The following is a 17,239-nucleotide window of genomic DNA, read 5'->3' as shown; positions in this document are numbered from 1 at the left end:
AGAGAGGAGTCGCCAGGCCATGCTGTTTCTAAGCACCACCAGCCCTGCCCGTCTGTCTTCTCAACATCTTAATTGTCAGAGGTAGAAACTGGGGCCTAAGAGCAGGGGCCGGTGGGCAGGGGAGGGGAGCTGAGTGGGGGGCTGGGGTGCCGCTGGGGGCAGGGGAGGGGAGCGGAGACTCAGGGGGCCCCAAGTGTGCGAACCCAGCGTCTAACTTCCTTGGTCCCATCCCCCTCCTACCTCGGTGCCGGGAAAGGCCGCACAGGAAGGCAGCTCCAAGGTGCCGCCCCTCCCCAGGCCGGAGGTGTGGGCCCTTCTCGGGAAGCTGGGCCCTTAACCCGGGTGGGGGGCAGCAGGCCTGGTGAATGGGTCTCTTCCCAGGCCCTGACCCGGCTTCCTGGCACCCTGGCAGCCGAGGACCTTGCAGGGTGTGGACTTGCCCCTCCCCTGCCATCGCTGGCCCCTCCAGCTCCAAGCCTCTGCTTGCGTGAACGAGGAGGGTTAATGACACCCGCGTCTTAAGAGGACAGTGCTAAGGGGAACACGATGACCGCAGCATCAGCAGAGGCCACCCCGAGGAAGGGACAGGTGGGCTCAACAGAGGAAGAAGGTTCCGGGCAGAGGTGGAAGAAGAAAAGGGGGGTGGGGAGACAGAGAGAGACAGAGGAAGGGGTGGGGGGAGAAGAGAGGGATGGGGCAGGTGACTGGAGGGGGTCTGGATGGACCCCAGGAGGGGCAGGGCCAGCACCAGCGGGGTAGGGGGGGCGGGGGGGACTGAACCGCACTTCCCACCTGCCCCAGGGACATCTGCTCTTGTTCCTACGTGACTGAGCCCACGGGAGCCGCCTGGGTGGGGGCTGAGGTCCTGGCTGTATCCCCCCAGCCTGGGCTTCCTGCTCTTGGTCCCCGCTTCCCAGCATCGGTCCCCCACCCCACCGGGAGGAAGTCCTCAGTGGCCTGTGTAGGAAGCCTCCTTCCCATGGAGGTCCCGGCCGCCACCCAAGCCCAACATCCTGGCTTCCTCCCCACCTTCCCAGGATGGCATTGGGGCTCTGCAGGGCACTCGGGGCCAAGGAGGGTGTCCAGAGAGGCCAGCGCCCCAGCCTTGGGAGATTCCCGTTCCCCCAGGACCCCTGCACCGCGGCTGGCCAGCTCCCCTCGCTAACATCACTGGTCACTTGGGGGCCTCACGGATTTCCTTTGGGGTGAGCTGGAGCCCTGAGGGCAGGGCTGGGTCATTTGGGGCCCCTGTCAGGTGCCCCACCCAGCTCTGGCGTTGAAGCACCCCAGACTTTAGCCTGAGCCCCCTCACTGGGTGGCTCCCTGCCTCGGTGGTCTCAGGGAGGCTGGGGGAGGGGAGAGAGGCTCCTCAGCGAGGGGTCGCCTGTTACACAGCCAGCTCTAGGGCCGGACAGGAGCTGTCCCAGCAGGCCTTCGACGTCCCTGCTGGCCCCTGAAGTCCCCTGGCCAAGCTGGGCTGAGGGGGTGAGGATGGCTGACTGGTGGACGACTTGGGAGCCTCGGGGCGCCCTGCCTGTAGAGGGGGAGGGGTTGGGCTGGGGTCACCGTCAGCGCCCAGAGCAGACCCCTCAGGACAGGCCCAGACTGACTTTAGCAGGTGTGGGCAGACCAGGGTGGAGCTCAGATCAGAGGTCTGCTCGCCCACCACCCACCCACCTGTCCCTCTGGCCACTTGTCGGCCAGCTGTCCACCCACCCATGTATCCATCCACCCCCAGCTGAACACCCTCCCCCCTCTACACCACCCCACGCATCCACTTTGGCAGTCCTGGTGTGGGGACCAGCTCTGTTTGAGGAGGAAGCCGACCCAGTGCTGTGATGGCGGTATGGGTGTTCCCTGAGGAGCGGAAGGGCCACCCGCAGGGCAGAAGTGCTGCAGTGAAGGCAAACAGTTGACGAGGAACTGCCGTGGGTCACTAGGGCCAGCGCTGGGCCAGCTGTGTGAAATTCCAACCTTGCCGTAGGCCAGCTGGCTGCAGCCCAGCTGATCCATTCCAGGGCCCGGCTGGGGAGGTGACAAGGTTGGGGCACAGGACAAACTCAGGCCTGGGCAGAGCTGCCAGCCAGGCACGGCTACTCACCCCCTGAAATGTAATTTTTAATTTAAATACCAACCTAAAAACAGACGTTTGATCCACTTATTGGAAAACTTTTAAGTACATTTGGGACAATTTGGGTTTATGAATCTCCTTTTTCATCTACGATTTTATTATTTTTTATTGTTTTGGGCTGTGCCGCGGGGCTCGCGGGATCTTAGTTCCCTGACCAGGGATCGAACCTGTGCTCCCTGCGGTGTAAGCGCAGAGTCCTAACTACTGGACCGCCAGGGAAGTCCCTCATCTACAGTTTTAGGAAATCTTATATACAGATGAAATACTTCCAATGAAAATTAAGCAGAAAATACAGGTAAGGGTAAAATACACGCTGGACTTAGAGAATTTAGTATGAGTGCAGAATGTAAAAATCTCAGCATTTATTGAGTATTTCATGTTGAAATGATAATATTTTGGATATACCTGGTTAAATAAAGCATTTTTAAAAATTATTTATTTACTTTTTGGCTGTGTTGGGTCTTCATTGCTGCGTGCGAGCTTTCTCTAGTTGCGGCAAGCGGGGGGGGGGAGGGGGCGGCGGCTACTGTTTGTTGCGGTGCGCGGGCTTCTCATTGCGGTGGCTTCTCTTCGTTGCGGAGCACGAGCTCTAGGCGCACAGGATTCAGGAGTTGTGGTATGTGGGCTCAGTAGCTGTGGCTCATGGGCTGTAGAGCGCAGGCTCAGTAGTTGTGGTGCACGGGCTTAGTTGCTCCATGGCATGTGGGATCTTCTTGGACCAGGGCTTGAACCTGTGTCCCCTGCATTGGCAGGCAGATTCTTAACCACCGTGCCACAGGGAAGTCCTTTTTTTTTTTTTTTTTTAATTTATTGAATTTTGGCTGCGTTGGGTCTTCGTTGCTGCACGCGGGCTTTCTCTAGTTGCCGTGAGCGGGGACTACTCTTCGTTGCGGTGCGCAGGCTTCTCACTGACGTGGCTTCTCTTGTTGTGGAGCACGGGATCTAGGCTCGTGGGCTTCAGTAGTTGTGGCACGTGGGCTCAGTAGTTGCGGCTCGCGGGCTCTAGAGCGCAGGCTCAGTAGCTGTGGCACACGGGCTTAGCTGCTCCGCGGCATGTGGGATCTTCCCCAACCAGGTGTTCGAACCTGTGTCCCCTGCATTGGCAGGTGGATTCTTAACCACTGCGCCACCAGGGAAGCCCTAAAGCACCTTTTAAAAACTGATTTTCTGTTTACTGATGGCACCAGTTTCTCTTTCCGTTTTTTCTGTGTGGCCATTGGCACTCTCTCCAGTGTTGGCGGGGGCAGGGGGGGCTTGCATTGGCTTTGTGTCTGTGAGCACAGAATGGAAATGTTGGGGTCCTCCACCGGACCCCAGGCTGAGCCCTGGGACCCCTACTGTGCTGAGGGGTTAGGACAGTGGTTGTCACACTGTGGAGGCTCCCCGCATTGAGAGGCTGGGGCCAGGGAGCCACTCCACCCTCCACAGCTCCCGGAGAACCATTGCACCCCAGTGCCAGCAGTGCTGGGAACCTCAGAGGTTGGGAAACCCTGGGTGGCAGGCTGCTGATGGACGACTTGGGAGCCTCGGGGCGCCCTGCCTGGAGAGGGGGAGTGGTTGGGCTGGGGCCACCATCGGCGCCCAGTGCGCAGACCCCTCAGGAAAGTTCTCTGCCCAAGGGGCCTGTTTCAAGCGCAGGGTCTGTACCTGTGACATGAGTGGGACCAGGAGGATCCGAGCCTTGCAGCGAGGTCTGGGTGATGGGGGGGGGGGTGTAAGTTCAGAGCCCAGTCAAGGTGGGGTTGGGGGTGGTTCTGCAGGGAGGGTGGGAAACTGGGGTGGTAGGGCTGCGCCTGGGTGTCTGGGGCAGGGCTCTGTGGGTGCTGGGTAGGGAATGGGGCCAAGGTCCAACATCCAAGGCTGAGACTGATCCAGGTAAGCTGGGTGCCCAGCAGGGTGAGGGTCAGGGTGGGGGCTGAGATCAAGGTCCTGCTGGGGCCAGGGGTCAGGGTCCTGCCGGGGCTGAGGGTCAGGGGTCGGGGCTGAGGGTCAGGGATCGGGGCTGAGGGTCAGGGTCCTTCCGGGGCTGAGGATCAGAGTCCTGCCGGGGCCGAAGGTTACGGGTCGGGGCTGAAGGTCAGGGTCGGGCCGGGGTTGAGGGTCAGTGTCGGGCCGGACTGGTGCACCCACCGCGCCGCCGTCCCTGATGACGAGCTCCTCGGCCAGCAGGCCGCGGCGGTTCAGCTCGGCTCGGCCCCGGGAGGCGCCGCATCCTGCAGCCACTAAGGCAGGAGCGCCCGGGTCCCGGCTCCCGCCACCCGCGCGTACCGGCGTCTTCTGCGGCCGCCACGCGCTGCCGGACTACAAGTCCGGCCATGCCCCGGGCGCCAGGGTGGCGGTCCGGGGCGCGTTTCCCACAAGGCCGCGCGCAGCGCAGGGGCTCTCTAGCCCCGACTGGCCAACGAGGTGGCGCGGCCCTCGGGCCCGACTTGGAGGCTGGGGAGGGGGTGTCCGTCTGCGCGTAATTTAGGGCGAATGACAGCGGCGTTGTGCCTCTTAAAGGTCCCGCCCCCAGTGCCCCTGCTGCGCTGGCATCGCCCGGGACCTGGACGGGGAGGTACGGGACGGAAGCCCCTGAGGCGGTTTCGGGTGGGTTCGGGGAAGCGGCGAGGCCGGGGGTCCTGTCCTCCACCCCGAACCGGAAGGCGCCGGCCCCGAGGAACGTACAGAGGAGCGTGGCCGGGCCTGGAGCCGCCCCTGCACCGCCGCGGCTGGGCCGTGGCGTCGGGGCTGCGGGGGCGTCTCAGCGGCCGGGGTGGGGTCGTGACGAGGGTCGTGTGTTGTGATGGAGTCCGTGCCAGGCGGCCAGAGTCCTGTTGCCCGGCCCAGGGTCACGGTGCTGGGGCCCTGAGTGTGTTCTCTAGCGCTGGGAGGATGGCTGAGGGTGGTTTTGTCTCAGGGGCCCTGATGAGGGTCACTCATTAAGACACAAATAGTTATTGAGCGCCCACCAGTTGCCAAATACTGTTCTCGGTGCCCGGGTGACAGCAGAGAGCAGAGTGGGCCGACCCTGCCCCGAGGGGCTTCCATTCTTATGGATGCGGGGCGGGGGCGGGAGCCAGGAGGCGTAAACATTAAGTATGATAAACAGGCGCAGTGTGCCTATAAATGTTGGACAGCTGGCACTTTAGGGCAAAAAGTCCTGCTCCGTAGCTTTTTTCATGCTGATTCCTGGGTGTAAATACTCCCACCGTGGCTGATGGGAGCTGCCAGCATGACATCAACTTGCTAAGTCAGCTCTCATGAGCTCCAGCCCATCACTGTGCTCGGGACAAATGCTACGCTATGTTAGTGGGTGATAAATGCTGTGGGAAAAAGAAGAAGATGGAAGGGGGATTGGCAGTGTGGACATGGGGCAAGTTGTAGGATGAAGTTGGGTGGGCAGATGCGGAGGTTTGAGCGAAGACTTGGGGGAAGTGAAGAGAATTAGGAAGCCTCTGTGTGGGAAGGAGTGTACCAGGTAGAAGGTACAGTGAGTGCAAAGGCCCTGGAGCTGGGAGGCCAGAGGGGCGGCCCTGGAGGGATGGATAAAGCCAGAGAGGGGAGAAAGGACCTGGTCGTGCTCGGGTAGGACTTTGTGGGCTCCAGGAAAGCCTGCTGAGACGCTCTCCAGCCCCCCCCCCCCCGATTCGAGCCCTTCCTTCCTCTGGACCTCGTGTGCTCATCCTCATAATGGGGACTCGGGCGGGCATGCAGCGGGGTACCCAGCAGAACAGGAGAGCTGCTGCCTCCCTGCTTGGCCTGGTCCCACGTGGAGAGCCGCTGCCGGCTCTTTCCCGGAGGGAGGCAGGAGGGAAGCTGGCAGGTTCTCTGAGTCCTGATCCCTGGAAGAACAAGTCTTCCTTGTTAGCACCTCCGCCCCCGGAACAAAGGGGCAGGCGGCCACCGAGGCACGTGAGTCTGAGTCAGGCCCGGATAAGGGACAATTGCGAGGGCCCTGGGAGGTGGGAAGGGACAGATCTCAGGCCAGGAGGGCAGGGGGAAAGCTGGCACTGCATGGGGTGGTGGCCCCGCAAACACCTGGCCTGTGGCCCCCCCATGCCAGGGACAGAACAGCAGGCCATCCAGTAACCCAGCTTCCTGGGGTGCAAACTCACTTTTAGCTCCCGGATGGTTTTAGAGACGGGTGGGAGACCTCGGCTCAGCGCAGCAGTGTCAACAACCCCTCACCCCTTTCTTTTAAGGGTATTTGTGAGCCTGCTTTAGACTGGTGATGTGCTGGACCCCAGGACAGGACACGCACAGCCTCCGCCTCTTCCTCTGCGCGTGTGTGTCAGGAGGGAGCAGGGCAGAATCGGACAGTAAACAACTAAGGAAAGCAACTGGAGCCCTCTTCTCAGTTGAGGTCAACTTCCTTCAGGAGACTCAGGTCGAAGCCATTCTTGACACCTCCCTTTCTCTTAATACTGACCACTGCTTCAAACCCTCCGGGGCTCCCACCTCCCTCGGGGTAAAAGGCAAGGTGCCTCTGAACCCACAGGGCCCATAGATAACCAACAACCCACCCTGTCAGCTGGCTGACCAGGTGTCTCTGTGCATGTCCCACGGAGTCCCAAGCCCACAATCCCAAGACTGAACTCATGGTCTTGTAAACCCTGCCCCCCCTGCCTCTGCGACCTCCCAGGTACCTGCAGCTCCGTTCTTTGAGGTGAGCAGACCAAATCCTGGAGGCTCGTGGCTCCCTCCCTGCCTCCATCAAATCTGCCTGCAAACCCTGTTGGTTCTAGTTTTAAAGTAGACCCAGGGCTTCCCTGGTGGCGCAGCGGTTAAGAATCTGCCTGCCAATGCAGGGGACACGGATTCGAGCCCTGGTCTGGGAAGATCCCACATGCTGTGGAGCAGCTAAGCCCGTGCACCACAACTATTGAAGCCCGCGCGCCTAGAGCCCGTGCTCTGCAACAAGAGAAGCCACCGCAATGAGAAGCCCGACCACCGCAACAAAGAGTAGCTCCCACTCGCTGCAACGAGGACCCAAGGCGGCCACACACACACACACAAAAGTAGACCCAGAACTCACCTGCTTCTCGCTCCCTCCTGCTCCATCCCAGCTAAGCTGGCCCCACAGTTCCTCGGCCCGCAATTCCCCACTATCCTCCCTGACAACCCCCGTCCCTCCCCCGCATCTCCCCACCCCACCCTTCCCAGACCCCCGCAGTCCCCTCCGCCCCGGCTCCCGGTGCCGCCCACGGCCTGTTCTCCCCGAAGCCGCCAGAGGGCGCCTGTGAGCAGCGAGTCAGCGTCCCTGCTCTGCCCGCCGCCCTGGGCGGGGGGGGGTCCCGCGTCCCTCCGGGTGAGAGCCGAGCTCTCCGCGCCCCCGGGTCCTGCACCACCCGACCCACCCCGTTCCCTCCTGCCCTCACCTCCTTCCTCTCCCCCTCGCTCATTCCATTCCAACCGCCACGGGCCTCCCCGCGGTCCCTCCCACACGCCGGGCGCAATGCTGTCCCAGGGCCTTTGTTCCGGCGGTGACCCTGCCAGGTGCGCCCTCTCCCCAGGTCTCCCCTGCTCTCTCCTCCAGTGACACCTGCTCAGTGAGGCTTCCCCAGCTGCACTCCCCACACCTCCGGCCCCTCCTTGCTATTTGCCGTTAACACCTGCAGACTTACTTGCCTGCCTCTCTCCATAAAAAGGGGAGGAAAGGAGTTTATGGTTTTTGTTCACCCCTGTTTCCCCAGTACCTGAAAGTGCCTGACGCACAGCTGAATCCTGGTTGAAGCAGTAACTGTGATAAGGGCTGAAACTGGTGGAGCGCCGGCTGTATCCAGGCATCGGCTCGGCTCTGCAGTCTTCCCCAGACACTGCCCGCACCTCGGCCTTGTGGCTGGGCCTGAGCCCTGCTCTCACGCCCAGCTAGGCTTCCTTCTACTAGTTCTGTGATTTGCCCTCTGCTGCCCCTGTGTCAGTTCGGATTAAAACACGGCTCTTTGCATCTGCTTTGAGCTAACTGGCATCTCAGCTCACCTGGTGGAGTGAAGATTTCTGGGCTGGAGTTGCAGAGACAAGTGAGCCAGTAGTGGGGGGGGCCGGTGGGCTGGGGTTGCCGAGTTCAGGCGGGGAGGGGGCTGGGCCTGGAGGTCCCCAGAGCACCCTTCCCAGCTCAGGTTGCTGGTCCAGTCTATCCCTCCCACCCCGCACTCCGTGTTAGCCCCTGGTTCTTTCCTAGGGCACAGAGGGGAAATGGAATCTGAATGTAGGGTCTCATCTCTGGGACTGTAACACAGAGAGGAAACAGTGGGGGCCGAATCCTGACTGGAACCAGTGTCTCTAGCTGTCTTCACTCCAGGGCTGGCTCATGGAGCCTGGGCTGGGGGCCCCAGGCATGGGGAGGGCTGGGGTCCTTCCTCTGCCTGCCCTGGGCCCCAGAGGCTGACCTCAGTGGGGTGTCCCTGGGCTCCTGCAAGTCTGGCCAGTGTGGGTCAATGGGAGGTGCTAACAGGCAGAAGGAGAGGGAGGTGGGGTATTTATCCCCCATCTCCCTCCTCAGCGCCCGCTTCTGTCCATGGCTCTGGAGTTTGTGAGCTTCTGGAAAGAAGCGCGTAGCTTGTCCAGTGTTGGGGCCCACAGGTGACTGAGGATGGAGCTGGCTGTGGGCTGATCTGCAGAACGTGCATCCCAGGGAGAGGGTGGGCAGGTAGAGTCCCAGAGGTTCCCACCCAAGGAGCAGGAAGCCGGCTGATGTGGCCACAGGGGTGTGGACCAGGGCTGAGTAGTAGGAGTCCGGGGCAGGTGGAAGTGGGGGTGAGACCGTGCGGGGCCTTGTGTGACAGGGAGGGCTTGGATTTTATCCTTAGGGCGACGGGAATCCAGAGGATTTCAGCACTTCCAGAAAGCTGAGCGGGAATTAGAACCCGGGAGAAGCCCTTGACCCTAAGCTTTGCTCTAAAACCCGAGTCAAGGGTCCGTGCCTGTCGCTCTCCCTGCCGAGCGTCATCTCCCCTCCTGTGACCACAGAGGGGTCAGCATCAGTACCTCTTACGAGATGCTGGGTTAATTAAACACGATGATGCCGGCGCAGAAAGCGCCTCAGGTGCCTCTCAGCAAAGGGCCTTTTTCTGGCTTCACACGGACCGCGTTACCCCTGCCCGTCCTCCGTTCCCAATGTTGGGATTGGTTCACCTCGTTGGTTTCTTGATCAGTCCAGCTGGAGCCTTATCAAATTTGTTGATCCTTTCAAAGAGCCAGCTTTTTTGGTAGGGGGCTTTGTGAATTCTTTCTACAGTTTTCTAGGTCATTGGTTTTAAGATCTTCTTTTCCAATATACGTTTTATGACCTTTGACACAGACTATGACTTTTTGATTAAAAAGTTAAAAAATTACAGAATGCATGAAAAATACGTTGTGGAATGAATGGTACGGTATGTGAATTGTAACTCAATACAGCTGGTAACACATGGCAGTGCTAAAGGGGCTGACAACACAACAACAAACCAGGATGCCAGGAAGAGACAGGAATGTGAATTCTCTTCAGACAGGTTTCCCCGAGCCCCGTCTTGGAGCCTGACACAGTGGTAGCCCTCGGTGCCGCCAAGGAAATAAACTCTGCATTAGGATGGAGTAAATCCCTGTTGGCTTCTGGAAGGCAGGGGCCTGTCCCGGAGGACCACTGCCGCCTCCTTGCCGTCCTAGCTCCTGCCCGGGGCCTCGGCACAGCCCTTCCCTATCCTGAAATGCTGTTCCCTCACCTTCTCACCGCAGTGACCTCTCATCCTGCCCCTGCCCTGCTGTATATTTGCAGGACATTTAGCCTTCGAACATACGGTGTGCTCATTTATACATTTATCGCTTATTTCCTCTCTCCCCTCGCGAAAACATCAACTCCTCGTCGGCCTGTTTCCATTGTGTCCCACCAACCCAAACAGAAACTAGTACACGGTAGGCGCCCAATAAGTCCTTCCTGGATGAAGGAAGGAGGGGAGGAAGCAGCTCCCAGAGTGGCGACCTTGGACCGTGCCTCAGTTTCCTTAGCTGTAGAAATGGGGCCAGGCCGCCCATGACCTCACCTGTCCCTCCTGCCACCAGGCTGTGGGTGTCCTGTTTGCAGCTCCGGCTCCCCAGGGCCTGCTCTGGCCTGGGCTGCCCAGCTCAGCTGGCTCCCGGGGGACTGGCTCTGCTGACACCGGATTCTTTCCTGGACCATCCAGCTACCTGGCCGACACTCGATCCTGGCCCCACTTCCAGGCCAGTGACCGCTGGCCAGCCTGCTCGGGCCAGGGCCCCAGACTCCCTGCCGACAGACAAGGGGCCGTCTGTGCCGTCTGGAGGGTGTGGTTGCCCGGGGCTCTGCGAACCCCGCAGAAGCCGCCAGGATCCGGGAAGGTGTCGGCACCTGTAGCCCAGAGCTGCGTGGCCAAGAAGCTGACACCAGGAGCCCCGGACCCGCCCCTGCCCACCATGGGGACCCTCCCCTGCGACCCTGCTCCACGGCTGACTCCGGTGGCCCTGGGCCGGCGGACCACCGACTGCCAAATCCCAGAGACTGGTCTGAGGAGGACCTGCGGGGTAGCCCCCTTGGAGAACGGTAGGTGGGCGAGGGGACCGTGGTGGTGGGACCCTTCCCTGCTCCAGTGCCCCCCACTGGGGTGTCTGGAATGTGTGGGAGCCTGGCTGGAGCAGGCAGTCTCTAGGCCCCTGTGCTTCCCCGAACCTCAGTTTTCCTTCCCGCAGTATGGGTGTGAATGTGGCATTCCTGAGGGCCCGTGAGTTGAGTGTCTTAAAGGCCAGGCACCTTTCCCGGTGCTGAGGGTACAGTGGTCAAGAGAGCAGCAGAGGCCCCGTGGGCGGACGGACACGAGGAAAAACAAGCAAAAAGCCTTTGCAGTGTATTCACTGGTGATAATTGTCTCAGAGAGAGCAGCAGAACCTGGGAGCCTGTGCAGCGGTCCGTGGGGGAGCTGAGCCTCCCTAACTCTGACACTGACCCTGGGATCTCCGTTCCGCCTCAGCCCTGCCACAGTTTCTCCATCTGTAGCAAAGCCGCTGGAGTCAGATTCCGTGGCCTATGTAGCACGGACATTCTTGCAGAGGCCACCAAACGTTGCCACTGTGACAGTGTATCTCTGTGTCCAGGGGTCAGTTTCCCCACCTGTGACTGCGTATCTCTGCGTCTGGGGCTCAGTTTCCCACCTGTGACTGTGTATCTGTGTGTCTGGGCCTCAGCGGTCCCAGGGTGCCCCAGCCCTGCAGCCCCGCCCTCCTGTAACTCCTGTGACTCACAAAGCCCCTGCCACTCCCCCCACCACCCCGGCAACTGCTACTCCCACACCCCTGCTGTGGAGACTGGCTGGGAGGCCAGGTGGGGGCTCAGGGGCTGGTCCCCTGTCTCCTCCCATCTCTTAGGGTGCATGGCCCCAGGCCGTGATCCTCAGGCTTTGGTCGCAGGCTCCGGGCCAGGCTTGTACGCCCTGCCGTCCACCGTCGGCTACATCAACCACGACTGCACCAGGGTGGCTGGTCCTGCCTACTCGCTCTTCCGGAGGCCCAGCGAGGGTAAGGCCGGTGTGGGAGAGGTGGGCCTCCAATCTCCCACCCAGAGTATTTCCTCACCCCCTTAGATCCAAGCTCTCATTCAGTCAGGCAGGAAGCCGGGACAGTGTGCAACGTAACCCCCGCTGTGTGTCCTCAGGAAACCTGCTGTGCTTCTCTGGTCCCTTGTTTCCTTATGGAAGGGGAGTAGTGTGTGGTTTTGCAGGGCATTTGCAAATTCCTTGCTGCTTGACTTGGGCAAGCTGTGTCTGTTTCCCCCTCTGTAAACAATGACGGTACAGTCCTTACCGAGTTGCGGTCAGGATTAAATACACCTTGGATGTCTGGAGACGTTCATTAAGTGAGGATTGGATGCCTTCAAAGTGGCTACAGCAGTGCCTGGTCTCCAGTCAGAGCTCCACAAAGAAGGGTTGTGGGTGTGAGTGCCGCCTCAGGTCCTCAGTCAGCGGGATGGGGGCTCCTGGGCCGTGATGTCCCACGGGGCGCGGGGAGGGTGGAAGGAGAATCCTTCGTGTTTGGACAGGAAAGGTTGGTGAGACAGCAGGCTGTGCGGCTGGCCTGGTCCGTGGGCCACCCCGCCTCTGTGATGGCCACTTTCCTCCTGGCCAGAAGGAGTGCGACAGGGTGTCAGTGAGCATTGGATGCAGTGATGGGGCGGACACAGGGCCCCAGCTATAGCCAGCGGCCCATTGTGTGGATGGCGTCACTGCCATGTACCCACAAGCCTGTGCCTTCATGGCGTTGCCCACCCGCTCCTTCACCCACTTGCTAGAGCGCTCGGGGTCCCGAGTGGGCTGGGCTGGGGGCTGGAAGGGTCCTTGCTCTGTGGGGACTTTGCTTCCTGTGGACAGAGGCTTGTTGGGAGGTGCGGCGCCAGCAGCCTCTTCTCAGCCTTCAGAATCAGCAACAATCCCAAACCAAAGTGAGAGAAAACTCAGGAAGCTGCGAGTGGCCCCAGAAGGCAAAGGAGGGAATCAGCGTCACATCTGTCACTAGGAAGGATCAAGAACCGAGCCTATGGCCCAGAGCAACCTGGGTTGCCAGGTTCTAATCCCAGTTACAGGACCCATCCTGGGACAGAGAGACAGATAGGCTGGGGAGTCGGGGGTAGTGGTGGTTACTGTAGACTTTGCCGAGTGCCCAGGGAAGACTTCTGGGAGGTGGAGGCATGGGATCTGGGCTTTGTAGGATGAGTAGGAGTTTGGTGGAGTCCCCTGCAGAAGAAGGGGACTCCAGGCAGAGCTTGCAGCATAGGCATCGAGGTGGGAAATGCCATGAGTTGGACTGTGCTCATTTGCCATGAACATGCTTCACGTGTGTGTACCGCGTCATGTGTGCACACATACGCATAGTACTTAAACCAGTTGATCCTTGTCAGACCTACTGCTCTTAGGTGCATGTGCATTTATCCTGGAGTGGGCTTGTAGACAGTAACAATGGCAATCATAGTAACTGGTCCCAATTTTTTTTTTTTTTTTGAACGCGTTGGGTGTTCATTGCTGTGCGCGGGCTTTCTCTAGTTGCAGCGAGCGGGGGCTACTCTTCATTGCGGTGCGTGGGCTTCTCATTGCGGTGGCTTCTCTTGTTGCAGAGCACGGGCTCTAGGCGCGCAGGCTTCAGTAGTTGTGGCACGAGGGCTCAGTAGTTGTGGCTCGTGGGCTCTAGAGCACAGGCTGAGTAGTTGTGGCACACGGACTTAGTTGCTCTGCAGCATGTGGGATCTTCCCGGATGAGGGATCGAACCCATGTCCCCTGCATTGGCAGGTGGATTCTTAACCACTGCACCACCAGGGAAGTCCCATTTTTTTTTTTTTAAGTCGGTGCATGTTTTCCACTTTCTTTTTTTAAAAAAAAATCGATTTATTTATTTATTTATTACTTATTTGGCTGTGCCGGGTCTTAGTTGCAGCACTTGGGATCTCTGTTGTGGCATGCAGGATCCTTTAGTTGTGGCGTGCGGGATCTACTTCCCTGAGCAGGGATGGAACCCGGGCCCCCTGCATTGGGAGTGTGGAGTCTTAGCCACCGGACCACCATGGAAGTCCCGTGCCAATTATTAAGCACCCGGCGCCGGACCACCCCCTTCCGTGGACCATCTCAGTGTCCATCTTCACATCCTGCTAGCGTGAAGAGGAGGCTGACTGGGCGAAGAGCTTCCCCAGGACCTGGCTCTCAGAGCCCGACACAAGCCCCTCCCTCAGGTTGGCCACCCGCAGGCTAAGCCCAGGCCCTGCAAGGGCTCTCCTTGGACCCTTACTCGGGCCTGGTTCTCTCCCTCTACACAGAATTCTAATGGTCCAGGAGCTGGTCCCCTAGCCCCTGGCAGAGGACAGGTCGGGGGTGGGGCACAGCAAACGGGACAGCTTTGACTACAGGCACACAGACGGTCAGCAAGACCCAGGCCCCCAGGTCAGGGCAACCATACCTCAGCGGACTGAGTCCCTGCCCTCCAAGATGGGGCCAGGGGCCTCGGGGGGCGGGAGTGCCTCGGGGTTAAGCAGGGCACCGAGTAGGCGGTGGGGTCATTGGAGGCGCCCTTAGGACCCTGGGCTCCTCTCCCCAGCATCTCCACAGGAGACCAGCCCCGGGCCGGTCTACTTCCTGGACCCGAAAGTCACCCGTTTTGGCCGCAGCTGCACCCCTGCCTACTCCATGCAGGGCCGGGGCAAGTCTCGGGGTGAGTATCTGACCTGTGCTGCCCTACCAGGACCCTGCCCCTTCAGGCCCTCAGTGAATCTCGTGCCTCCGTACTCTTCTCCCCTCCCACCCCCGAGTTCTCAGACCTTCAGTGTCTTTGGAATGACAAAATCCAGTGGACTCAGAAGAGGGGCCAGGGGCCCTGAGAGAACCTGAATGGGTGAAGTGGCCCAGGGTGATGTGATCTTGGGCACATATGGCCAAGGGTGCCACAAGGGCAGCTGGAGCTCACCCTCGGCATCAGGAGACAATAGGGTACAGTGGGGACTGTGGCAAATGCAACCATCCCCTTCGCGGGCTCCAGACAGCTCCCTCTCACCTAGAGCGCATCTCCCATCCACCCACCCTTTCATCTTTGACCTACCACACAGCTACTTGTCCACCACTGATCCATCGATCCATCCATTCATACATTCGCCCATCTATCTACTCACCAACCTACCCACCCATCCACCTATTCATTATCTAATCCACCCACCCACCCACCCACCCATGATCCACCCATCCACGCACCCACCCATCCACCCATCCACGACCCACTCGTCCGTCCACCCACCCATCCACCCATCCACGATCCACTCATCCAACCACCCATCCACCCTCCCTCCCACCCACCCACCCATCCACATCCACTAATTCATCCACCCACCCGCCCAACCATCCACCCATGATCCACTCGTCCATCCACCCATCCATCCACAAGCTATCGATCCAGCTACAACTCCCTGAATCCATCATCTACTCATTCACCCCTCATCCACCCACTCACTACCCACCCTTCTACTCACCCATCCACTCCAACATGTACTAAGCCCATTGCTGAGAGTTGAAGTAGATTTGACACGTCCTTGCTTTTTGTGAGACCCCAGCCTGGTGTGGTTAGATCCAGGTGGGGACCATCTCACCTCAGTGTGGCCATGTCTGGAGAGGCGGAGAGACCCACCCCAGGGGGATCTCAGGAAGGGCCGTGAGGGCTCTGCTTAGGAGGGTGCGGGGAAGGCAGCAGGGAGGAGGGGCCTTTCGCACTGTCTTGGAGGAGGGAAAGCAACTCCTGGGCGGTGGGAATGGGGAATGGGAGGCATTCCTGGCAGAGGGTTGAGCTTGGGCAAAGGCCAGAGGCTTGAAAGAGAACAGAGGGAGGTTGGACTCTGTGAGCTCCATGACGCATGTGGCGACGGGGAGCCACGCCAGGTCCTTGAGGAGCTGAGGACCCTGTCCATTGCCAACCTTCCTGCCCCATTCTTACAGATCTGGAGGTGACGCCCGGCCCTGGGGCCTACAGCCCAGAGAAGGTGGCCCCCACGCGCCAGCGGACACCCCCAGCTTTCACCCTGGGCTCCCGCATCCGCCCGCGGCCCCTGGACACCTCAGTCCCTGCCCCCAACACCTACACCCTGCCTTCCCTCTGGGGCTCCCAGATCTTCACCAAGCCCAGCAGCCCAAGCTACACGGCAGCAGGCCGCACGCCCCCCGTCCGACCCCCGCAGGACCCCACTGAGATACCGGGTCCAGGCCAGTATGATAGCCCGGACCCCAACGCCTACCGTCAGCGCCGGCCGGCCTTCACCATGCTGGGGCGGCCCCGAGCCCCGCGCCCCCCGGATGAGACGCCTGGCCCCGGCACCCACAGCCCCGAGCAGGTCACCATGACCAAGGCCAGGGCCCCGGCATTCACCATGGGCATCCGCCACTCCAAACGGGCCACCACCATGGCCGTGGACACCGCACCCTGATGCCCTTGGGGGACAGGACGCCTGGCCTGGGCTGAGCCTCAGTTTCCCATGCTGTGAAGTGGGGTGTGGGCAGGTGGTGGGCATGCCTAGAAGCCAGGGTGGGGGGAAGGTGCCTCCTTTCTTCCTGTTCTCTGAACCGTCTGAGGTCCTTCTAGGCCACCTGCTTTCTCCAGTCCCGGGGGGGCTGTGACCCCGTGGTCCCGACAGGGAGAGCCTCCTTCCAGCGTCCCAGTTTCTTCTCTCCGGGTCACACCAGGCCAGGTCAGGCCAGGCCAGGTGGAAAAAGGGACACTCTGGTCCTCTCGAGCTGTTGGCTGGAGGCACGGCTTCCTGTGTCCTAGAACTCAGTGTCTGCCCGCTAGGGCCTGGGTCCCCAGCACAGCTTGGGTTTCTGCCAAACTTGGGCTCATTCCTGCTACTCATGGAAGCACTGAATTCAGCCCCGAATCAGGCTGGAAACAGCCCTGCTGCCCCTTCACACCCTCTAGCTGCTTGCCAATAAATCCCCGTGGCACCAGGAGCTGTCCGCATCACACACACGTTGTCTGTTCATGTCACGGGAAGGAAACCCAAACACTGCTCTCGAGATCCAGACCCCCAACTCTGCAGCCCCTGGGGATCTGGATGGGACCAGAGACAGGATCCAGGGGTACAGGAAGCGAGAGGTGGGGCCACGGCTTTGAGTGGGGGGAGCTAGCCAGGTAGGCTTCTTGGAAGAAGGGACACTGAAGCTGGGCTTTGAAGGACGCATAGGAATTTGATGGAGTCTAACATTTGCCATCAGTAGGTTCCTACCGTGTTCCAGATATCGATAAGATCATCTCACAGTGACTCAGGAGGCAGGTCATGTTTACCAAGGGGAAACAGGGCTTCAGGGAGTTTGGACACTTGTCTGAGGGCACTGAGAGTGTGTGTCCTTCTGATGCCAGGATGTAAATCCTGCCCTTTGGGCTCTGTTCCTGCCGCTCTTTCCCAGGGACGGGAAGGAAACACGTGGATGGAGTCCTATAACCGAACCCTCCATGGGATGACACGTTATAAACCCCAGCCCAGAAAGACCCTAACCCAGGAGCTTGGGAGGGACACAGACTGCATGCACCTCGACTCCCTGGAGGAGAAGACACGGAGCGGGGGGTGGGGTGGGGTGGGGTGGGGGTGGGCGCAGTAGGCAGGACCTAGAGGGCTCCTGGAGTGG

At 60.2% G+C, this 17,239-nt stretch overlaps 1 protein-coding gene and 1 long non-coding RNA gene across 2 annotated transcripts; both read left to right on the top strand.

Annotated features, from left to right (window-relative positions):
* Positions 1 to 4,537: 4,537 nt before the first annotated feature.
* Positions 4,538 to 8,128, top strand: LOC132421697 (uncharacterized). The gene is made up of 3 exons (XR_009518758.1): positions 4,538 to 4,688; positions 6,316 to 6,500; positions 6,922 to 8,128. It is a non-coding gene; the product is annotated as an uncharacterized lncRNA (long non-coding RNA).
* A 2,394-nt stretch (positions 8,129 to 10,522) lies between these two features.
* Positions 10,523 to 16,044, top strand: CIMAP1D (CIMAP1 family member D). Its single transcript, XM_060006447.1, has 4 exons — positions 10,523 to 10,649; positions 11,510 to 11,617; positions 14,178 to 14,291; positions 15,560 to 16,044. Exons 1-4 carry the CDS (start codon positions 10,523 to 10,525, stop codon positions 16,042 to 16,044), a joined length of 834 nt encoding a protein of 277 aa, XP_059862430.1.
* Positions 16,045 to 17,239: the final 1,195 nt, after the last annotated feature.

This window comes from Delphinus delphis, chromosome 3 (assembly GCF_949987515.2).
Source record: "Delphinus delphis chromosome 3, mDelDel1.2, whole genome shotgun sequence".
In the NCBI taxonomy this organism is placed as follows: domain Eukaryota; kingdom Metazoa; phylum Chordata; class Mammalia; order Artiodactyla; family Delphinidae; genus Delphinus; species Delphinus delphis.
The sequence above is the reverse complement of the archived record's forward strand: the minus strand, read 5'-3'. Positions and strand labels throughout refer to the sequence as shown.

What these genes read in the sequence shown, in the direction of transcription:
- CIMAP1D (XM_060006447.1), top strand. Translation starts at nt 10,523, where the DNA reads ATGGGGACCCTCCCCTGCGACCCTGCTCCACGGCTGACTCCGGTGGCC. An exon ending in CTTCCGGAGGCCCAGCGAGG is followed by an intron (nt 11,618 to 14,177) that starts GTAAGGCCGGTG and finishes TCCTCTCCCCAG; the next exon opens with CATCTCCACAGGAGACCAGC. An exon ending in GGGCCGGGGCAAGTCTCGGG is followed by an intron (nt 14,292 to 15,559) that starts GTGAGTATCTGA and finishes CCATTCTTACAG; the next exon opens with ATCTGGAGGTGACGCCCGGC.